This window comes from Cricetulus griseus, chromosome 5 (assembly GCF_003668045.3).
Source record: "Cricetulus griseus strain 17A/GY chromosome 5, alternate assembly CriGri-PICRH-1.0, whole genome shotgun sequence".
In the NCBI taxonomy this organism is placed as follows: Eukaryota; Metazoa; Chordata; class Mammalia; order Rodentia; family Cricetidae; genus Cricetulus; species Cricetulus griseus.
The window spans coordinates 103,773,549-103,798,065 of NC_048598.1; the positions used below are offsets into that span (position 1 = coordinate 103,773,549).

Consider the following 24,517-nt stretch of genomic DNA (forward strand, 5'->3'; position numbering starts at 1 on the left):
CTATGACACCTCATGTTCACTGACTGACTCATTTCTGAGGCTGCTCACGGAACAGAAAGACAAACAGCACACACAAGTCCTGTTGACTAAAGTGTGCAAGAGAGAAGAGACATGATGTGTCCCCGCAGCTGGCAGCCAAGAGTATGTGGAGCTGCTCAAATAATGCCTGGACCATGCCATGCAGGAACAGATGCCCAGCAGCCTGGACCATGACCACACAAAGACCATGGTGGCCCTTCCTTCCAGCTCATGAAAGAATTGACAGTAGCTGCCAAGGCAGGAGAGACCTGTGTGGAGAAGGAGAGAGAGAGGATGCCAGCATCATGGTGGCCACAGCAGTTTCCCGGGCAACAGCTCAGCTTTAGTCATCTTCTCGGCACATGGGCAAGTTGACGAAAGTAAAGACATTGAACTCTATCATTATGGAGAAGCACAGGAAGACGGCATAGAGGACCAGCACGTAGATGCCCAGCTTCCGGTCCAGGCGCCATTTGTTGAGGTGGATGCCAAGGACCTGGAAGGAGATAGGTGGAGAGCTAGGCATGGTGGGGCTTAGCAACCCAAAAGCCCTTTTAACCAAACATAATGTGAACTCCAGAACTTTTTATAAGATGTAGTCAAGATTCTGGTCTAGTTGACACTAGACTCTGAGACCTGTCCCATGACATGGCTGAATCCACAGCAGCCGCTCTCACACATTGGCCCTCCTGAGGAGACAGGCCACTTCCTCAGGTACAGCATGTCCTCATCATGGCCCTTCTCTAAGGAAACCGGATCTTCCCCTTTGCCTCAGAACTTGGCATCATAATTGTTTCTCTACAGCACATTTCCCAGGCTCATTTGAGCCATTCTGGGTTAACTTCTGCTTCCCCCACTTACTGTGCATATGTTGGGGGAACAAGCTCCCCTGCCCCACTGCCCTCACTCTTATCCCTGAATCAAGGCTATTCTGGGCTGGACCACAGCTCTCCTTCTCCACACAGAGCACAGAGCTCTGTAAAGACAGAGAAACTTGGCTTCAAACCACATTTTTGCCACTTGCTAACTCCATGACCTTGTGCAAATTGCTTAACTCCTGAGCCTTGATTTCTTCTGCAAAATGGGATGAATAGTATCTTCCTCATTAGGGGTGGGAGGAACTGTATAAACCACAGATATAAAGTACATGGCATAGGTCTGTGCATGAGAGCCGGAAAGATCTCACTGTTGTTACATGCTGTGCCAAGGACTGTCATGCCCCCCGTTTGTCAGCTCAGCAGCCAAGAAGAGTTTCTCTTTCACTGGCCCAGTCAGAAAGAAATGAAATATAATCACATGACAGGACAACCTTAGTGACATCTTTGTGTGTATGTGTGTCTGTGTGTGCACATGTATGTGGGTACATGTAGAGGCCAGAGGACAATCTTGGTTGTTATTCTTCAAATGTTATTCACCTTCTTTTTGAGATAGAGTCTCTCACTGAACATTCTAATTTGCCTAGGTTGGGTGGCCAGAGAGCCCCCGAGGACCTGCCTGTCTCCACTTTCCTCGCACCTGAATTACAAGTATGCATCATTATAAACGCTTATTTTAACAACATGGATTCTGGGACTCAAACTCAGGTCCTTGGCCTTAACTGACCAAGCTCATCTCCCAGGTTCCCTGGTGACATCTTATTTGCTCAGGATGAAGTACCATGGTGGCTGAAGTTGTTCTTGGCAAAAGAAGGAAGGAAGGAAGGAAGGAAGGAAGGAAAGAAGGAAGGAAGGAAGGAAGGAAGGAAGAAAAGAAAAGGTAGGTTTGGGGTATCTTTGACTATATACATCCCCTTGGCTTTGTCCATCACTGCAGAGGGCAAGTAACAGGAGATGTACATAGCCAGGCTGAATGGATGAAACGAAGTGTGTATGATGCTCCCAGTTAGAAATGGTAAAACTCACAGTGAGAGCGACGGAGCCCAGCAGCAGCACCACGGAATAGACCAGACCCCGGCTGTTGATCTTCACCTGAAAAGTGAAGCACACAGGACACAAAGCTTGAGTTACTTGGCCAGTCTATTCCAAAAGCCCAGCCCTCTTCAGAATATTCATTCTCTCATTTGAGAAACACAGGGCACCCTCTGATGAGCATTCAGGAATGGTCAGGACCCAACAAGGGGGAGCCATAGGTTCATGTCTGCACTTGGTTCATCAAGGAAGTGGCCTAGGATGGGGATAGGTGCTGGTGGGCTTAGGCAAGAGGAAGAGACACTGATGAGTATGTAGCAAGCAGGGGCTCCCTCCTGCAGACAATACTAGACTGTTCTAGAAGCCATCAAAGAAAGTAGGTGCTAGGGACAATGGATAGCACATCTCCCGGGAACTCCAGGAACTGGGTGGGCATCATCCTTCCCTTTGAAACATACCTGTGCCTTCCTTTAGGAAGTGCTAGGACTTACTGTGGATCCATAATTAATAACCATGGTCTGCAGGCCCCACGGGATGCCAAGTCCCACCAGGATGTCAAACACATTGCTTCCGATGGTGTTAGAGACTGCCATGTCTCCAAGTCCTGGGGAATAAGCAACACATTCCTTCCATCAGGAGATGGCCTCAGGGGACCCCTACTCCCTCTCTGAACTCCTCCATCATTGCTGTTCAAAGGAAGGAGATCCTTCATGGATCCTATGATAGGGAATGCCCTTCTGTATGCTGTGAATATATGTTTCTCTTATTGGTTGATGAATAAAACTGTGTTGGCCAATGGACAGGCAGGATGTAGCCAGGCAGGAAGTATAGGCAGGGTGACCAGACTAGGAGAATGCTAGGAGGAGGAACTCAGAGAGTGAGTTGCCAGCCAGAGAGATGCCATGTAGCTGACGAGGAACAAAGAGGTCCAGGTATCACTTCTAAGTCAAGACTTCGTAGAGACACACAGGTCCCTCCATTATTCTCCCCTTAGGTTGGTTAGCTGTCTTTCTCAAGGCCCTACCACAGGCTCTGCCTCTTTTAGTTCCCTCATCTATGCTGGGCTTGGGTGGGACTATCACTCTCACATGGCAGGTGGCTACAGGCTAATACTTTGCTAGAGACCCAGTCTCGGGATACTGGTCTAGCATCCTTCCACCAAGCCATGAAGCATATTTGAGCCTAGACAGTGGCATCTGTGACCTTATCTGGGACCACAGAGCATCAGCCCTTATATTCCAGTGGTTTCTGAAGAGTGACCTTTCTCTTTAAAAATCAGAGGTCATTGTTCCCCTTCCTGCCCCATTGTCCAAGATACTGTTGGTCACACAGCCGAGGCACTTCCTCCCTTGAGGTGGGGATCACAGATTAGAACAAGTTCTAAGAAAAGACTCATGTTGGCTAAACCCTGGCATTGTAAGCTGGAACTCACAAATGTGGGTCCAGAAGGAAGCAGCCTGAAACACAAATGTCTTAAAAATGTAACATCACTTTGGTAGCTGTGTCATTCATCAGCAAGTCCGTCCAGCAGCCAGACCTGCCTCTTCACTAGCCTCCAGTGTGCCAGGCCACTCCTTGTCCCTCGTTCTCACTGCTGTCCTCTGGAGACCCCCCAGCGCATGCCTCTTCCTCCTTGGTGTGAAAAACTTCAGAATCTTGGCAGCTTAGGGCTCAGAGGTCTGGATCTCCACGATCCTGGTCTACTAGGCGCTTAGCCTCTAGCAACTTGAAGGAATGTACAGTGAAGGTTTGGGACCAGCTACTTGTACCTGGTGAGAACAGGCTAAAGATGTTGGGATGGGGGGGGGGATGAGTGCATCTCATGGCAGTTCTCTGAGCTGCACAGGTGGCTGGGAGCCTTAGGGCTGTGTGACACACACCTTAATGAGCACACAAGTCACCTGGGGTTTTTGTAACATGCAGGTCCTGATTGAGCAGGGGCAGTGCAGGGCCTGAGGGTCTGGATATATTGTGAGCACCCCAGTCAATACTTACATGGCTATGCTTTGACCTACAGGAAGCCTGTAGGGAGGCCTGGTGCAGAAGTTCCCATCAGAGGACCTGCTTCACACAGATGAACAGGCCCTTTGTCATTGAGAAGCTTCTAACCCTGACCTTGTCCACTGGGTTCTGTAGATCACATCGCTGTTATCTTATAACAGCATTGTACCCCAGGCCCTGGCCTCATTCACACTTCTCGCACTGTAGCTAGTGTGAGACAGTGTCCTACTATAGGACTCTGCTTGTCCCTTGTTCCTAAATATGACCCTTCATTGACATTGGGACCCCCCCCAAACTGCAACTTCCTACTAGTCAGTGTTTAAACCAAGCATCCTCCTGTCTTGTTGTCTTTTCCTGGTGTCCACCTAGGGGTGACTTTTGTCACCTGTGTGCTGAAGAGCATACATGAGACCAACTTTTCCCAGGTTTATGTGACTGAGTGCCAGCTAGGTCCCATGTTCTTTAGCGTTCTTTGCACTCACTGTATTTGTGTAAGGAGCTGCCCACTCCCTACCTCTAATTCATGTCTAACCAAAGCCTCTGTGGGTGACTGAATTTAGGATTTTTGCAGATGCCATCAAATAAAGTTATACCGAATTAAATGGACTCTAATCTAGTGACAGCCAATCTTATAAGAATAAAGTATGGTTGTAGAAACACAGGGAACATATGGCCTGTAACAACAGAAGCAGAGCCTGGGGGGAGGTGGGGGAGGGGTACAGATACAGGCTGAATAAGCCAAGGAGATGCAGTTTACATGAGCCAAGCAGGCTCTTCCTGGAATGTGAAGAGTGGGCAGGTCCCACAGGCTCCAGGTTTAGACTTTGAGTAAGGCTAAGTTCAGTTGTGTTGATTTGCCCTAGGAAGCAAACATTCTAACATCAAAGGTCAACCAATTAAATTCCATTCCCCTCAGCTGCTGCCTCCAATGGCCTCTAGTTCTCTCTGTCAGGCACCGGACTACCTCACACTCTCACAGGGCCTTCTCTTCACGCTGTCGTCTTAGCCTTTGCATCTCTTGGAGGAATGTGTCTTTATTTCCAGAGTCAACCTTTCTCCCTGGTGCTGCCCTCTTCTCTTGTTTCCTGAGGATAATCTTGCTTTTTGACCTTCCCCTTCCCCTTCCATGGACTTTCAAACTCTTGCCTCCCAGGAAGACATGCATTAGCCTACTCTGGGATGCTGTCTCCTTGGTAGGGAGGAGCAGAGAATGAAAGGCCAGGCTTAGCAGCCCTTTGGTTTTGCCGTCAAGGACTGTGAATCACTCCCCATTTTGCTCAACCTGGGTCATTTCATAAGCCAAAAGAAAACCAATATACAAGCAAGACACTTCACATCTTCTAGAATTCATGAGAACAGGAAAGAGCCATTGTCTAGGATTTTCATGATGCCTGCCTGAGACAGACATGGTTCACATTTGTTATGGCTTGAATCTAAAATATTTCCAACAGGCTCATGCTCTGAACACTTGCTACTCAGATGGTTGTCCTATTTGGAGACATGTGGAGCCATTGGGAAGTGGAGTCTAACTTGTGGAAGTAGGTCACTACTTCCAGCCCCTGGTTCCGATCCACTATGACACTAACATGCATTACCACTCACGTCCAGTGCCCCATTCTACTTACAGTCCCTGTTGTGATGGGCTCAGCTCTCTGGGAACTATGAGCAAAGAGAAAGCTTTCTTCCCTTAGGTCATTTTGGTCAGGTGATTTGGCCACAGCAGCCCAAAAGTACCTAATGCATATAATCGCTCATTTGCTGTATGACTTCTAGGTTGAGGCTCTGTTCCCAAATTATACTGTGTAACCTCAGGACGTCTCCTTTAAAGCAACAACATAGTAGGACATTTGGAAAGATCTAGGGGAGTCTATCTTAGTATTTGTAGTAGTGTGGCCTTTTCTTCTGGGCATACTAACACCATCCCATATCCATCATGGAGGAGCAGAGATAACCTTGGCCTGTAGTCATGACAATGAAATGAGGGGAACAATACAGTTGGACCTGTGGTTGACTGTTCAAGCTGCAGAGGAATGAAGATCGTCAGACCCTCACCTGCCATTCCACCCAACATTTTCCCTCCTGTCTCTCAACTACATAAGGCCTATTGGCTCTAGCATCCCTCTCCCTAGCACTCACCCCTGCCTCCTGGTTACACAAGGTCTGTTGGCTCTAGAATGCCCCTCCCCACCTGTGCAGCTGAAATACAGGAGGGAGTGATGCGTGGATTCCATGATGCAGCTTCCTGAGGTTGTCATCGATGGTGGGGTGGGACTTTGTAGCAATGCAATTGTCTGGAGGCTACCCATGTCCTGTAGGTAGCCCCTCCCTCCCCCATGCTGTGTAAGTAATGCCAATAAACTCTCTGGTTCCCGAAGCTAGACCTCAATGGAATCATTTCTTTGGTCTGTCATCAGTGCCTTATATGGTGTGAAGAGATATTTGTTTATGTCTCCTCAGGAATAGGGACACAACAGTCATCTCCCTACAAGGACATCTAATATATGACAAATCCTAGATGCCATGGTCTTCCCTGAGCAGGACTTGACAACTGCCACTTGTAAGAGCCATAACTCAGCCAGCCAAGACGGTAAGCTTGCCAGAGACCATTAGTGGCTAAGACTCAATCCTTACCTTGTCTTGCCACTATTAAGCTGGCCATGCAGTCTGGGACACTTGTGCCTGCTGCCAGGAAGGTGATGCCCATGATGACATCAGGGATCCCAAGCGTGTATCCAATAATAGTCACCTGCAGAAGAGGCCAGAGTCGGAGGTCAGGTGAGCTCACAATGCAAAGCCCTGAAACTCTCCTTACCCTATGTGCTTTTAAATTAAATGTGATGTTGTTGTAATCAGGAGAAAAATTTTGAATATGGCCTTGAACGTGCTATGTAGCTAAGGGGGACTTTGAGTCTTCCGGCTTCCACCCACCTCCTAAAAGCTGGGATTACAGGCAAGCAGCACCACACCTGATTTATGCAGCGCTGGGGACTGAACCCAGGGATTATGCATGCCAGGTAAGTACCCTACCAATGGAGCTACAGGCTCAGCTTCTTATCGGAAGAAGAAAAAAAAAATTGTTTTTTGAGACAGGATCTTACTATGTAATCTTGGCTAGCCTGGAACTCTGCAGACTAGGCTGGCCTCAAACTCAGATTCTCCCATCTCTGACTCCCCAGTGCTGGCATTAAAGGCGTATGCAACCATGTTCAGCAAGGAAATATTTGCATGTATTTTTCCCCCTGATCAGGCAGTATCTGTTTATTTCTTTAAAAACTTTCTTTAAAATTGTTTCTGATTTTATTTATTTTTTATGTGTTTGAGAGTTTTTTGTGTATGTAGTACCCGAGGAGGCCAGGAGAAGCGTCAGATCCCCTGGAACAGGAGTTGTTGATAGCTGTGAGATGTCGTGTGGGTGCTGGTGATTGGACCTGGGTCCTCTGGAAGAGTAGCCAGTGTTTTTATTCACTGAGCTATCTCTCCAGCCTTGCATTAAACATTTTTATAAAATAAAATGAAAGCCGGGCTTTGGTGGTGCACACCTTTAATCCCAACACTGGGGAGGCAGAGGCAGGTGGATCTCTGTGAGTTCGAGGCCAGCCTGGTCTACAGAGTGAGTTCCAGGACAGGCTCCAAAGCAATACAGAGAAACCCTGTCTCAATCTCAAAAAACAAAACAAAAACAAAAAAAAAAAAGAAAGAAAAAAGAAAAAAAAGAAAAGAAAAAAGAAAAAAAGGAAAATGACAGTTAACTACCATCTTTTAAGAGCCGTCTACAGCCATTATTGGCACATTCCATCTGTAGGTGGGTCCCGAACTTGAGGACATAGATAATTTCTTGGAGGGCTTAAGAGAACCAGACTATCAGGCCTCAATCCCAGAGTGCCAGTGTGAGGCCTGACAACTTGCATTCCCAGGTGCTTAGTACCCTGAAGCTGCTGGTCTGGGAACACCTGAAGATGTCTGTGCATCCTTGATCTTGTTTTTTTTTTTTTGTGGGGGGGTGGCAGGAAAAAAGGAGGGTTCAGATTGTATTATCACTACCCATTTTGTAACTGGTTCATGTAATACTATACCATGAATACCTTTGCACTTGCAACCATCACCTAAACACATTTTAAAGTGATGCTTAGATTTCACTGTACTGCCTGTACGTTACAACTCATCCCTCACTAGTATTTCGATGGCTTCTTGTTGGATCTCTATTGAGGACTTCCTGTATACCAGGCAGTCCACAAAGGTGTCTTACTCCCTGTCTTAGTCAGTGTTCTATTGCTGTGAAGAGACACCATGACCATGGCAACTCTTTATTTATTTATTTATAAATAATGTTGTGTATTTATGTATACAACATTCTGCTTCCATGTATATCTGCACACCAGAAGAGGGCACCAGATCTCATAACGGATGGTTGTGAGCCACCATGTGGTTGCTGGGAATTGAACTCAGGACCTCTGGAAGAGCAGTTGGTGCTGTTAACCTCTGAGCCATCTCTCCAGCCCGACCATGGCAACTCTTACAAAGAAAAACTTCATTGGATGGCTCACTTATAGTTTAGAGGTTCATTGTTGTCATCATGGTGGGACATGGCAGCGTGCAGGCAGACATGCTGCTGGAGAGGTAGTTGACAGTTCTATATATTGCACTGGCAACAGGAAGTGCTATGTCTCACTGGGTGTGGCTGGAGCATATATAAGAACTCAAAGCCCACCTTCGAAGTGATACACTTCCTCCAACAAGGCCACACCTCCTAATAGTGCCACTCCCTTTCAAACCACCACACTTTAATAATCTTATCTATTCTATTATTTGCTGCCATGGGTGAGGAGGACACTATTGTTATGCCAAATGAGAGCCAGAGAGGTTAAGTACCAATGCCCATGGACAGCAGCTGCTTGTAATGGATCATGGACTCCCAAACAAATGCTCCCATCTCCTTTCCATCAACATATCTGTATGTCAATCTCTGAACTGTCATCTCTATTTCCTTAGAAGGAACTCCAAGACATAGACCTACTGGATCAAATGCTTTACTGGCCAGAGAATGCCATTTGAGATAAAGACACTGGAGAGCTTGCTGGAGCCATTAGCAGCAGAGTTGGGGCAGCCAGATAGAAAGTCTTAGAGGCCTTTGGACCACCCTGGTTTACCCCTTGGTTGCAGCTTGTCTCTTTCCAGAGATCATCAACAGTGGTGTCCCTCAGGACTGATCATGTCTCAGTCGTGATAGTTTTAATTGTCAACTTGATACAAGTTAGAGTTATCAGAAAGGAAGAAACCTCCACTGAGAAAAGGTGTCCATAACATCCAGCTGTAGGGCATTTTCTTAATTAGTGATTAATAGGTAAGGGCCCATCCCATCATGGGTGGAGTCATCCTTGGGCTGGTGATCCTGGGTTCCGTAAGAAAGCAGGCTGAGTAATCCATGAGGAGCAAGCCAGTAAGCAGCACCCCTCCATGACCTCTGCTTCAGCTCCTGCCTCCAGGTTCCTGTCCAGTTTGAGTTCCTGTCCTGACTTCCTTCAATGATGAGCAGTGATGTGGAAGTTCCTTTGGTCATGGTTTTTCATTATAACAATAGAAACCCTGAGATAACCTTAGAATTACCTGGGAAGATAGTATCAATGAGGGGTTGTCTAGATGAGGTTGGCTTGTGGGCATGTGTGTGGGGGGATTGTTTAATTGTGTTCATTGGCATGGGAAGACCCAGCCCACTATGGGCAGCATCATCCCCAAGCTTTGGGTCCTGAACTGAAAAAGAGTAGAGAAAGTGAGCTGAGCCCTGAGCACCCAGGCATTCACTTTTCTCTCTGCTCGTGTGTGTGGATGTGATATGACTAGTCGTCTTAAGTTCCTTTGTGTTGCTTTCTGTCCATGCATTTTTTTTAAAACAGCAATGAAACTAGGACACTAGTTAATGGTTCCAGTCTCAGCAACTGCTGCATGACTTTGGACAGTCAGGCTTGCATTTCCAAGCTGCAGCTCTCTCATGGGCTCAATGGCAAGGATGAAATGAGGAAGTGTAATGCGAATATCTGGCCAGGGCCACATGGTCATGGTGCAATGTTTCCTTCTATTTCAACCATTTGTTTGTACTCTATGAGGGACAAGAAAATGAGAGCAATCAGATGTCAGGGTTCTGAGAGCCCCAGACTAAAGGTGCTTCCCAAGGGCCAGGCTCAGCCAGTATGTGTGGATTACAGAAACAGCCCCAGGAGAAGAAAACAGATGAGTTTGAACATACTGCCCACACTGAGAGAGGGTCCAACACACTACCAGGTACCCCTGCTCTTGAGTGGGGACAGACAGACAGACAGACACACCTCATCTTCTCAGACTGTGGCACACAGCTACATGCACTGCCTTGGAAGGAGGGACCAGGAGGGGGATAAAAGAACGACCGAGTCATCATCACTGAGTCCACACTATTAACCAAAGGTGTTTCCACCAAGCCACTGGCTGTGACATATGAGCTTTGAATCAGTGACACTGAACACCTTAAGGGTCCAGTAACTGAGCTACTGTGGAGTTGCTAGAACTGACTCTCCTTCTTAAATTACTGAACCATATGGCTGAGAAACAGCCAGGTGGGGTGTCAGGGAGAAGATGGGCACAATTTGTAGGTATGCCCACACACTAAAGGGTCTTGGGTCAAGGATGTCACATGGACCTTATTCCACCCTGGGACTTAACCCCAGTGCTGCAAGCTTCCAGATATGTAGCTTTGAATGGAAAGCAGAGCCACACTCCCAGCTTCTCTTCGTTCCGCAGTGATCCCAACTGTGCTTTAGAAAGGGCAATCCATACAAAGGGCCCTCTACTTGACACTGACATTGCCTTTTTTTTTTTTTAATTAAAAAAAATTTTTTTTGAGATAAGATTTCTTTGTAGCCTGTCTTAGAACTTGCTCTGTAGACTAGGCTGGCCTCAAACTCACAGAGCTCAGCCTGCCTCTGCCTCCCAAGAGCTAGGATTAAAGGTGTGCACCACTAACATTTGCAATTGGGTCTTCTTAACTCCTTGGAAGTGACAGTCTTAAAGGTGATGGGTTGGGGATGGCCTGGTGGCTTCTTCTCCTGGTGCTCCATTAGGACATAATGGAAGCAAGCATTGGCCACCAGAGCAGGAGCACCTTAGAGATCAAGGTGAGCCCAGAGACAGTCTTCTTTACCTGCTTTTATCATCAAGATGGTTTTATTTCCCCAAACCCAGGCCATCAAGGCTCAAAGCCATACCACAGGTCAGATTGGCCCAGCAGGGTGGCTCTCATGGCCCCAGTTCAACCTGGCCTAGGACTCTGGTTTTCAAAACAAAAGCAGGATTTGTAAATGAAGATGCTGAAGGTGGGAGTGTTCTATCTCAAGTGAACAGTACTGACATCCGTAAGGAGAGAAGAAAGAATTTCACAAATTCTTTAATTTGACCTCCCTAATTCCCATGCCTACTCAAATGTCACAAAATACTGGATTTTTTTTTTTAAACTTGTCATGTTTTGGGAATATGATTTAGTAAGAAACATCATTGGTGCCTTTAAAATGTAAAGGCTGGCTTTTCATTCTACTCAGGGAAAGTAAGAAGTGAGATTCAATTCTTTTAAGGTATGGTTGTTATTGTCTTCAAGAGTCATCATCTTCTAAGGATGTGGGCAGAAACTATTTCAAGCTCTTTTCCCATACCAACACAAGAAAACAGGCCCCCAAACAAACAAATAGACTAAAAAAACACTCCATGTGCTATTCAGGACACATTTGGGCTCTCCACACACAAGGCTGGGAAGAAGGGAAATGAGATGGTGGCTGGTTGGGAAGCAGGTGTCTAACTATGGGCCAACAAGTTTGAGAGGTGATGGCCGCCACCCCAGCTTCACAGAGGGGCTCAGGTTGGCTCCAGGAATTGAATCAGTGAGTCACTTGCTCAATTGTAATGGTCTTAAGAAAAAGGAGTAGGCTTCAGATCTGTTCTCTTGGGCAGTGTATGTGGCTCAGTATCAAACACTTGCCTAGCATATGCAAGGCCCTGTGTGACTCCCTACAGCCCATGCTTCCTGCTAACCAGCATCTTTCCTCTAGGGTGAAGGGAAAGAGGCCCTTGGGCCCACAGAGGTCTCACCAGTCAAGCCCTGCTCACCTTCCCTGATGCTGGCCTCTGTGTTAGGAGAAGGAAATGATTTAACGAGGGGCATGCAACTGACAGATGAGCTTCACAATGAATGGGAATCAGCCATATGGTAGCCATTTCCCCTCTTATTGCTCCTAAGCCCCCTACAGGAAATGGGGGTTTTAGAATTCTATCATTAGCCCCAGCTATTCACACAATTGTGGGTTCTCTATGCCTCGGTTTCTCCATCAGTAAAATGGGGACACTAAAATATTTATCCTATGGGGATGTTATGAGGTCAACATGGGTCTTCTATAAAATTGTCCTGTATGTCTAGCAGAGAGAAAAGGGCAGCTTTTTGACAGAGGATTCTGCTGTCTCTTACTGCCACCATTTCCTTTCTTTACATTCCTCTGGGGACCCTCATAATGAGGGTCCCAGCACTGGTGTCCTCTTATTCTGCCCATCCCACCAGAGTAGCCTTTTATATGTCTCCCTTCCCAATGCCTGCTCCCATCTCAGCGGGAACAAGGCATGGTGTCCACTCTTGGGTACACAGAGGGCACTGTAGTACCATGTTAATACCACTTTCTACTTAGAGAGAGACTGAGGCCGGCAAGGCCAGTGACTTGTTCACAGGTGGGACCAAAGCTTAGACGAGACTGAGTGGGGACTGTCACTCACCAGCCACACCATGAGGTAGGAGAACACGGCGATCCACAGCGTGGCCGTGATGAAGGTGACCATGAAGAACTTCTCCCAGCGGGGCTTGCTGCAGTTGGGGATGGTGACACACAGGAGGAAGATGAGGGGCCAAGTGAACACCCACTTAGCCTTGTCGCCTTTTGCCTCTGCAAAGGGGTATGGGATAGAGCAAAGGGTGGGACAGAAAGACATTGGGTTATGTGGTTGCTTGTCCACTCCTGGCTCATTGTTTTCAAGTGAAGCTTGGTGTGACTCCAAGTAACTGAGGCCACAGAATTGTCCTCCATCAGGTCACCTGGGAGTAGCAGGAGGACTCAGTGCTTGTTGGCTGACCAACAATAGTCCACTGTAATCCTTAATTGACCAGACAAAGAAGGCGAACCAAGAGTAGGGATGACACTGGTTCAGGGGAGCTGGAATCAGAAAGCTGGAGTAATTCCATCACTTCTGCTCTTTCCTTTGAGGATAAAGGCCAAACTAGGACAATGCAATATAGTAGCTGGCCTATGGAGCGTGGCAAGCATGGTGCAGAGCGCTTTGCTTCTTGCTGCCTGCATCTGTTCATAAGAACATTCTCTTTGTCTTGGTTGTTGCAGGGATGGTGTGATGTGGGGTGTGGGAAGCACCAGGCACACAGCCCAGCACAGAGGAGGAGGGAACAGAAGCTGGAAGGCACACTGAGAACTTGTGCACAAGACCCCAAAGCTGATGGGAAGCACCAGTGTGTGCATGCAAGAAAGGCACATGTTGGGACCGGTGAGATGACTCTGTGGATAAAAGCTCTCGTGACTTATTACACAACTGACTCCTAAAAACTGTCCTCTGACTCCATACAACACACATGTGCACATACCATAAAACAAAATATTTTATTACACTTATACACACACACACATTTCTGTATGTCTTTATTTTGTGTGGGTGCATGGGGGTGTGTATCACAGTGCTGGTGTGTATAGGGAGTTGATTCTCCTCCTACCATGTAGGTCTGGGTCACTGACCTCAGGTCATCAGACTTGATGTCGAGAGCCATTACCCTATGAGCCATGTCATTGGCCCTCAAATATTTTAAAAACAAAGCACACACACTCCCCCTGAGTACACACAAACAGTTCTCTAGAATGGACTGAGTGTGTGGCTGTAAAACAAGACCCAGGAGGATTAGGACTGATATCAGGCGGTATGTGCTTGCCAACCTCAAAGGAATGGAATTAGGACTCAATATTGAAAGGGAAGCTGGAGTGATTTGCAAACATGTGAAAGTCACATAGCACAGTCCTAAGTAACCGACAGGTCAGAGAAGAAATCACTAGGGAAATTAGGAAATAATGGAGGAAACAGAAAACAAAATGTAAAATGCCAAAACTCATAGGATGTGGTGGAGACAGGCTCGAAAGGAAACTTCTAACTGTAAATGCCCATGTTGAAGTGGGAAGCATTTAAAACCCAGGAGCTTATATTCCTCCCCAAACAAGACAAAGAGAGGATTAAGTTCAAAGAATGCAGAAGGAAAGAGTGACCCATGGGGGATTCCTGGGGCATGGAGCGAGACAGACTAGCTAAACTGGAGAGCCTGAAATTGAACTCTGGCTTCCGCACACACATATACTTCCTACACACATGAGCAACACACAAGAGAAAAGGGTTTTGAATAGACCACTCTCCAGTGTCACATACAAATGACAGCTAAGCCTACTTAAAAATGCCCAACACACAAAATAAAAAATACATATATAAATGTAATATTCTTTAGTCATTAAGAAAATACAATTAAAATAATTTCATACCCATAACTATGACTATAGTAAAAAAACATAACAAATACTGTCAAAGACATGGAAAAAAGTACAAACCCTCACGTACTGGGGAGTGAATAAAAAATATATAGACTTCTTAGAAATCAGTCCAACAGTTCTCCTAAAGAGTTCAACAGAGCTGGGGAGTGGTGGTGGCGCACGCCTTTAATCCTAGCATTCAGGAGGCAGAGGCAGGCAGATCTCTGTGAGTTTGAGGCCAGCCTGGCCCACAGAGTGAGTTCCAGGACTGCCAGAGCTACACAAAGTAACCCTGTGTCAAAAAACCAAAATAAGTAAATAAATATACAGGTGTTCACCTGAGATAGATGAAGACAAATGTTATTACAAAAACTCAAAGACTCACATGGTTACCCCCAAATGGAAACAAGCCAGCTAAAACTCCAGTGAGGAAAGCACAAGCCATCTGTGGCATGTAAGACCAGAGAAGGACTGAAATACTGAGGCATGCATTCCTCAGCAGGGAGGAGTGCTAAAACGACAGGCAGGGAAGTCAGACACAAAAGCCACACAGCGCTAGTTTCCATCCAGATGAGACGTCTGGAACAGGACAATCCGGACACAGGAAGGAGCTCGGTGGTCACCAGGGAGGGAGACAGCACTGGGAAGTCTTTACTTGTGGGTGGTGTTTGGTGATTTTTTTTTTTTTTGTTTTACAATAAAAATATTTTGTAATTATATACTGAAATGGTCACATCGTTCTCTGAATACAGAAGGAAAACTGTGCCACAAAGGGTCTATTTTATGGCATATGAAATATATCTCAGTTTTTTAAACTGCAGAGTAGGTTGGAGCGCCTCAGTTTCAGAACTGTGTAGGTGCACTATATTATTTCCCAAATAAATATAATCGAAGTGCGTTTACTTACACAAAACAAAACAAAAAACAAATCAACAATGACAACAGACTAATCTAAGCTGCCCATAAAGAGCAAAGAGAATGTGGTCAGCTTGAGACCAGCAAGTCAGCTTGGTTATCCATCCAGATACTGCAATCAGGAACACATCTGTCTCCTATCTCGTTCTGAAGGTACCTCTCCATACTGGGTATGCCTAGCAACGTCAGTAGAATGGTTTCAGTCCCATGGTTTGCACCAAATTCCGGGCTCCCATCTTGCCAACTACATCCCAACTCATTTGGGCTGCTGAAGAAGGCTGAGGCATTCTAAGACTCCATGCATAGGGGAATAATTCACTTGGGGGAATTGTGACCCTGGCCACCTAAATACCCAGGAACCTCTCCACAGATAGACACAGAAACTGTGGAAGGATACATTTCTTCTGTTATAGACACCAAATTGCATCAGGCATTTGTCCTTTTGCTGGTCTGGGCTTTGCATATTGTTTTGACATCTGTCTTCATCTTGGTCCCACCCAAGCAGTTAGCATCAACACCCACCATTGGTTTCCTAGGAAACAGTCCTCTAGCAGACCCTGTCTCTACCGCTGTGGTTTTTAACAATTGGGTGTTATATACTGGTGGATTAGAAAAATCACTTTAGTGGATGGAAACCTGTACTTCCTTAAAAAGAAATAGAAAATAATGGGGTTACACACAGTGAAAGCTAAATACCATTCCATGAAACCAGAGTGTGTGTGTGTGTGTGTGTGTGTGTGTGTGTGTGTGTGTGTGTGTGTATGGTGTGTGTGTGTGTGTGTGTGTGTGTGTGTGTGTGTGGTGTGGTGGTTGTGTGTGTGTGTGTATGTATGCACACACATGATATATGCTTGTATATGAGTATATAGGTCAGAGGTCAACCTTGAGTGTCATTCCTCAGGACTTACCCACCTTGCTTTTTTTCTGACAGAGTTTCTCACTGGGAACTGGGTGCCATTTCCTCCAAGCTCGTTGACCTTTGAGCCTGTCTCCACCCTCCCAGCATGAGGACTGATGGCAAGCACACACCACCAAGAAATAATGCTAAAATGCTGTGAGGCCACAGGGTGATGGGGGAAATCCATCCCAAGGAATATCCAGCACCAATGCTTTAGTGGTAGCATTCTTGCCTCCCAAGTGGTAGCCACCCCAATGCTCCTAGAAACCCCTCCTGGTGCCTAGCCCTTCCCTACCCATGCACCATTACAGACTGATGGATATGCCAACACCAAGGAAAAGGTCTCATTTCTTTCCCTAAGCCTTTGATTTCTCTCTTGAAGTAGAACATTACAATTTAATTATGTGACAAGAATTATTTAAAACGAACTGTAACAAAAACAGATGGCCCATCATGCCAGAGGAAAAGAACAGATTCGGTAGTCGATGGAAACCTCACACTAATTTGGATGGTGCACTAATTAGACACTTCAACTAAGGGGGTGGCTAAGTTGTGGTCCTGAGGTGGACTCCACCCTTGGCTACTGGAGAGATTTTCTGGGGCCCTGGAGCTAAGTATCCACATGTCTGAGACAGTGTCACAGCTTCTCGAACTCAGAGTCCCTTGGAAGGATCTGACCAGCCTGCAGGACTGATGCTTCGGAAGGTCCGGATGAAGGGTCTGAGAATTTGCATTTTTCAAAAAACTGGATCTCCCCTATGTTATTCAGGTTGGCCTCCAACTTCTGGCTCCTCCCACTCAGCCTGAAGTAGCTGAGCCATTTCTGGGAGAGACAGCTCATTGGTTAAGAGCACTGGCTGAGCTTCCAGAGGACTCAGGTTTGTTTCCTAGCATCTTCACGGCACCTCACAACTACCTGTAACTCCAGTTCCAGAGGATCTGATACCGTCTTTTGGCCTCTCCATGCACTAGGCACGCAAGTGGTGCAGACATACCTGCAGGCCAAACATGTATACACATTAGAAGAGAAGGCGGAGGACAAGGACGAGGAGGAGGAAGAGGAAGAAGAGGAAGCTGGAGGAGGAGGGGAGGAGGAGGAGATAATAAAGAGATATTTCCAACTATCTGTTGCTTAGACTGGACCATAGTTTGAGAACCCCACCGTAGGCTAATTCTGTAATTACCACATCAAAACATCACCCATTTAAAGTGTTTGGTTAGGTGGGTTTTAGTATTTACATAGTCTCATCTCCAGTACAATTGCATTCAAAATGATTTCCACCAGCCAGGATAGAAACCCATGCCTGTTAATAGTGTTCCCTACCTCCTCCAAACTCTGGGAACCACAGACTTGTTTTCAACCTCCAGGTTTAATTATTCTGCACATCTCAGCTAAATGGAATAGAACTGTGGCACTTTGTGCCTGGATTTTCTTCACTTAGCATAGTGTCCATGTAGCATGCTCTAATACTTTATTCCTTTTCACAGATGAATAATCTTCAGCAACATGAATACGTTTTTATTTTTGTTTTCAGGGCTGGGTATTGAACCCAATGCCTGGCATCTGCCAGGCAAGCGCAGTCAAATGCTCTGCTACTGAGCTGCAGCCCTGGTCCTGTATGGGCCATATTATGCTTATTCATCCTTAGTGGATGTTCAAGTTATTCCTACTTCTGGGCTACTATGCGCGCGTGCACACACACACACACACACACACACACACACACTATCACACACATATACATTCTGGCCTCTCTTTGCATTAGGCACACAGTGGTGCAGACATACATGAAGGCAAAACATCCACAAAGAAGAAGAGGAGAAAGAAAAAGAGGAGGAGAGGAGGAGAAAGAAGAGGAGGAAGAGAGGGAGGAGGAGGAGAAAGAAGAAGAAGAAGAAGAAGAAGAAGAAGAAGAAGAAGAAGAAGAAGAAGAAGAAGAAGAAGAAGAAGAATCTAGTTTTCAGTGGAAGTACAGGAGTAGAATTGCAGGATCCTTAGTAATTCTTTTTAACTCTGAGAACCCGCTGATGTGCCGTCTAAAGTGGCGGTAACATTTTACTTCTCTTCCAGTAATGTGTGAAGTCCTTTCCCCCAACCTTTTGGATAATATTTGTTAGTAACTTTCTTCTTTGATTTCAGTCACTTAAAGGGTATGAAGCAGCGCATCACTGTTTTTTGTTTGTTTTTAACACATGGTCTGGCCATGTACTTGAGGCTGGCTTTGAACTTGCAATACCTCTACCTCAGTTTTCTGAGTGCTAGGATTACAGGCATAAGCCACCACATCTGGCCTCACTGCATTTTTAATTAGAATTTTTCTAATGAGTTAGATGCTGAACATCTTTTAGGACTTATTGATCATTTGTACATCTTAAGACAAACATTTATCCAAACCCTTTGTCTATTTTCTGATAGACAAAAGTTCTCAGTCTTCCACTGAGTCTTCCAGTGGCAAGTTTTCATTGCTACTTATTATCAGGTTGAAAAATTTTACTAGATGTTTTCTGAAAAAAATTTAATCAAGAAAGAGTATAGGCCTTTGGTTATATTACATTGTCTAATATTGCCGTGCCTGTGTTGTGTGTGTGTGTGTGTGTGTGTGTGTGTGTGTGTGTGTGTGTGTGTGTGTGTGTGTATGTGCGCGCGCACATGCATGCATGCGAGTACATATGTACTGGGGATGGAACCTAAGGCCTCCTGCATACCAGGCAAGCCCTCTATCACTATCCTATATCTCTTTTTTCTTTTTCTTTTTCTTTTTCTTTTGAGACTGAGTTTCCTGAGTTGCCCAGGTTGAACTCGATTTGTAGCCCAGGCAGGCTTTGAATTTTCCTCCTACTGATGGCCTCAGCTGTGGGGAGGAGACAGTGCTGTCAAGGAGAGATGAACCAATGCTATCTTGTCATTGTCCAGCATTTACATGGTCTCCCGAGTTTGCAAATATTCTGCTTTCTGTAGCAGGTTTTGGAGATTGTATTCTCCATTTCACAGGTTAGTAAACGGAGGTTTGGTTAAATCCAATGGCTTATTTAAGCATCGGAGATGGTACCAGCTCTTCAGATCTGTCTCCTGGTCAAAGAGGAGCTCAGTAGGTAGAGATCTGTGGCTGAGGTTGGTGGGAGAAGAGGGACATGGGAGAGCAGGTGGGAAAACATTATACAACAGTAAGGTCAGGGGCAGGTCCTGCTTAGGGTAGACATACAAGTAGGCTGGCAGGCTGGGGGACAGGGACACCAAAGGCCCAGGAAGAATTGGCAGCAGACCCTGGAGGCTGCCTTCCTGAGGGCCTGGTCTTCCTCTCACACTGATGAGCAACTTAGGGAACCCATTAGGCTTCTTGAGAGTGTAGCTGTGCTGCTTTCCAGACACCACTGTCTATGGAGAAGTCAGAGTCCCCTCATTTGGGGCTGGTCCCAGAGACCTTAGCCTCTCTGAGCCATCTGGTCCTCACCTGTGGAACAGTCCTGCCCACCCCTGCCCACCTCCTCAAGGACCCTCAGGCTTGCTAAGAAAAGGAGAACATTCAAACACATGCTCTGCCTCTTAGGGCCTTGCCTTGAGTTCGAGTCCCTAGAAGGGGTAAGTGGTGGATGAGTGCCAGAACCACCAAGGGACTGTGAGGACTCCCCAGCCCCATCCTGCCCTCTCAGCAGAGTGGGCTCTAGGACCCAGTACTTACCAGCCACAGACCTAGCAGGAGGACTTCCCTTCCCATGGTTGTTTTCACTGACATCAAAAGAGGGCCCAGACAGAGGCAACCACTTACAGACACAGACTGGCAGACCTGGGTGCCAGTCACAGCTGTGGCTCCTATTCACCTCTATGGGGCTTTCCTAATCCCAGACTGGGCATTAGGGAAATGGGAGTCAATCAGCCCTCTCAGCAGGGGCCACTGGCAGAGATGCTCAGTGGATATTAGGGACCACTGGGAGAGGGGAAGGCAAATGCTGCGTACCTAGAGTCCATCCCTGCCCCAGCCCCTCTAGGCTCCCCCTGCCTCAGGTCCAGGTTAGCAGTGAAAGTGCTTTACTGCTTCTCCAACTCCACCATGACCTACCCACAGACACTGGGGTACCAAAGTGGCCCTTAGCATCTCCCATGGCAAGGTGTCGTGTCCGTACCTCTCCCCACCCCCAGCCCTGCCCTGTCTACAGAGGCTGCAAAGAAAGCAAAAGGCATCCTCCTCCTCCTAGTTCTAGTTCTGGCTTCCCAGAAGGTTCCTCAATCTGAAAAGCAGAAGTGAGGAGAGGTGGGGGCCCCCCTTTTCTGTGGCTTTGGGTTCCTGAGCATGGAGTAGGCTGTAGGGGAGCTGCATTTGCTACAGCACTGAGCACAGCCTGGTGAGCTTCTCTTTAACAACTCCCTTTGGCCCAAAGGACTTGCGTGGCTTCTATTGCCAGCCTCAGGCATCACAGAAAAGGCCAGGGTTCCCCAGCAGAGTCCTGGGTGTCCCAGCCAGTGCTGCTCTGTTCTGGCAGATGGGATGCATCTAGGGATTTCCTTGAAAACCGACATGATGCAGGCTGGGTTTGGGCCTGGTGGGGATTTTCCTTTGAATATGCCATTGACTGAGTTTCCTATTTGGAATATAGTCTAAAAATTCCCAGTAATGCTTTGAACTTGAACATTCAGAGACTACTTGCTGCTAACCACAGAGAACTACTGCTTTCATTGAAGAATGCTGAACCTCCCATAGCAGAGCACGAGGCTCTACCAGTTCTTTGAACAACCACTCGCAGGCCTAGAGTTATGGCTCAGGGGTATGCCTAGCATGCACAAGGGTGTGGGTTTGATCCTCAGCATGGCAAACTAATAATAAGTAGCTGATAAATTAACTATATTTAAACTACTTAAAGCCAAAAGGTAGAAACAACCCAAATGTCTACACAATTATATTCACTAAAAGGGGAGGGGTAAACAGTACACATTACAGTGTGGCTAAACCTTGAAAACACTGCTAAGTAGAAGCAGCCTGGAACAAAGGGTTGTACATCACATGATTTCGTATGTATGAAATATGCAGGTTAGATCTCTCTAAAGAGACAGAAAGTAGGCAAGTTGTTGCCAGTGTTGGGGAAGGGGTGCTGCAATGGTCATATAGTTTCTCTGGAGGAATGATGACAACCCCTTAATAATGGCTGTGGGAATGGCTGTACAACTTGGAGAACCCATGAAAAGGTATGAATTATATCTCAATAAAGTTGTATTCAAGAACAAAAGTGCTCAGCCAGGATTTGTTCATATTGGTCTGTGAGCTGATACCTCAGGGGTGCACAGATTGACTGACAGGAGAATGGCTGAAAGAGAAAAGTCTTTGAAATCATGAGTCTGACTTAGAGGCTGCATACCGAGTATGAGGTGTTTCTGGTGGCTCCCATGACCAAGGAAAGAGCAAGGTCATTTCCTACAAAAGTTCCAAGAGTCAATGGGGCCTGGGCAGAGGGAACTGCGGTGCAGCTGTGCACAGCATCCTAGGAACTGCAGACAGGATGTCCCTACACAAGAGGAAGCAGTCCCAGGAGTTCTGCAGAGAGGACTTCACCAGTACCAGAACTGGGGATAGAAGAACCCAAGGGCCTTCCAGACCAGCACACTCAGAAGCCCCGGTGAGTGGAAGAAAATGGGGTGTAAGGGTAGTATCCCTGAGAAATCCTGTAATGTACTGAACAGCATCCTTTGCTACTTCATTTGAGAGCTGAACCCCTAGCCCTAAAAATGACTGTATTTGGGGTCAGGGCATTTTGGAGGCAATTCAGGTTCAATGAGCTCCTAAGGGTGGAGGAAGAGGGATTTAGCCAGTAAAGCACTTGCCATGCAAGGATGAGAGCCTGAGTTCAATCCCCAGAATCCACATAAAAAAAAAAAAAAGATAGCCAGGTGTGGTGCTGTCTTTAACCCTCAAACTACAGAGGTGGAGATGGGGAGAACCCTGGGGCTCACTGGCCATCCAGCCCAGCTGAATTGACAAGTCCCTGGGCCAATGAGAGACCCCACCTCCCCCATCTCAAGAAACAAGGTGGGGAGTGACTGAAGAAGACACCTGAGGCTGACCTCTGATCTTCACATGGGCACACACATAGATACATGCATGTACACAGACACACAGAGTGTTGGAAAAGAGATTCTGAATGTTATTTCTTTCTAGGCGTACGCACCAAACAAAGGCAGCTGAGCCAGCAGTGAGCAACCAGGAGGCCATCCCAGCCACACTGCCACCCTGCTGGCAGACTTCTGGCCCCCAGAACTGTGGGAGGAGAGATTCCTGTTGCTTACAGGGCCCAGTTTATGATGTCCTGTTTCAGCACCCTGACTTGTACAGAGAGCTAGAGGAATTCAGTTTCATGTGGCCCCAGGTATGTGTCCCAGCAGATGTTGGCTGACCCAATGATGGGACAGGAAGGTCCAGGTAGGTACAATATGGAATGGGAGAGAAAGGTTCTCCTGTAGGGTCAGAAAGGCTCTCATGGACACACAGGGCATCCCAGATAATAACCCAGCTACAAACAACTCACATCTGGGGTTTTCCCCTGGTAGGGCTCAGGGTTACTGGCCCACTGTAAGGGCAGAGCAAGGACTATTGACCCTGGTTTCCACAAGAGGCAATGATTCACCTCTTCCCTGGGAGACCACACCCAAGCTTCTGGGGGCCAGGGTGGGAAGAGGAAACCAGTGCCAGCAAGGTGGGCCCAGGTTATGGGGAGGCTTGGGCATTACCGCCTTAGCTTTTGGATGGTCAAAGTAGGGCCTCTGTCCCCTGTTCTGGACAGCTATAGTGAGGGAAGGAGAGTATGTGTGGCCAGCCTTTTGGCTCCCTTAGGTCATAGTAGATCAGGTAGAATTTTCTTGGGCCATACATTAAATTTCAGGGATGTCTAACCTAGAGCCCATCACTTATACCACCACTACCACCACCACCACCACCACCACCACCACCACACACACACACACACACACACACACACACACACACACACACGGATTCTTTTTTGTGTGTGTGTGCGGCACAGTAACACAGTGCTGCTATCTATAAAATTCATAAGAACTGCCCAGTTTTAAAAAAAAAAGTCTGGACGTTTTAGGTCAGATTTGTCTGGTGAGCCTAGAAGATCCTAGGGAAGAGTGATCATAGCCTGCCCTGTCCCAAACTGTAGCCTAGGACAGAATAGGCTAGTGCCCGGATATTGACTGACTAGGAGAATAACTGCAAACTGCTTACAGCCCAGTGGCTGGCATGTAACAGGTACTCAGCATGGGCTATATCCTTCCTTTGACTTTCAAAATGGGGGCAGGCCCAGGACCACAGGGATTCCTGAGCCTGTGACTTTTCTAGAACATCTGTGGTCCAGTCAGGGTGGATGGAAGCTGGGTACAGCACACACTATGTGGATGAAGCATGTTGCAGTCCACATAAATTCTTAGAGTGCCTACTATGCATTAGACAGCGCAAGGCCTGATGATATTATCATACGAACTGTTAGGATACAGCACTCTACCGCATGGGTGAGGGTGGGGGAAGTGAGCAGGTGGCCCAGGGTCAGGGCCCCCAGACTCCAGAGCTTGCCCCCAGCCTGCTTGAAACAACACAAAAGCACCAGCATGGGTGTGGCTCGCACCAATCTTGAGCCCTTGATAGAGCCACAGGGCTTCCAAGCTGGCCGCAGGGACAGCATCTTCTTTTTCCAAAGATCCTAGTTCTTGGTATTCCTAAAGGGCCATGGTGGGGGGAGCAGCAGCCTCATGGACCCCTAAGAGACATCTCAGAGCTACCACAGGCCCTAGTCCTGTGAAACCAGCAGAGCCGAACTGAATGGAGGCCAGGAAGGCCTAGAAATAAGGCCATGGGTGTGGTACTCACTGGCCTCCTTTAACTTCCTGTGAACCTCAACCTCTACTCCCTGACCCAGGTCACTGTCCACACCTAGAGGGACATCCACCAACCACCCTGTACTGTTTCCATGGCTACTCTGCTCCCAGGGAGGAGGAAGAGGGACTATAGTTTCCATAGGCAACCCCGTAAACATCCCTGCTACACAAAGGGAGATTTCCCTGGATATGGGAAGCAGGCTGGATCCTGAGCCTGGAGCCAGCACCGAGGGGAAGCTGAGGAAGCTATTGTTCCTGGCTAGGTCAGGGCCACACCCCAGGACATCCTGAAACCAAGAAAGAAGGTGGGCCAACTACAGAGGAAGGTCAGAGCTCCTCG

At 47.1% G+C, this 24,517-nt stretch overlaps 1 protein-coding gene across 2 annotated transcripts in view; it reads right to left on the reverse strand.

Annotated features, from left to right (window-relative positions):
* Positions 1-361: 361 nt before the first annotated feature.
* The window catches only part of Slc24a4 (solute carrier family 24 member 4), a 134,065-nt gene continuing 109,909 nt past the window's right edge, over positions 362-24,517 (reverse strand). For both annotated transcript variants that reach the window (XM_035445738.1, XM_035445737.1), the window contains exons 13-17: positions 12,705-12,871; positions 6,558-6,672; positions 2,417-2,529; positions 1,920-1,985; positions 362-514 (exon numbers count right to left, since the gene is read on the reverse strand). In XM_035445738.1, coding sequence (XP_035301629.1) covers positions 362-514; positions 1,920-1,985; positions 2,417-2,529; positions 6,558-6,672; positions 12,705-12,871 — 614 coding nt within the window. The remainder of the gene's footprint in view (positions 515-1,919; positions 1,986-2,416; positions 2,530-6,557; positions 6,673-12,704; positions 12,872-24,517) is intronic.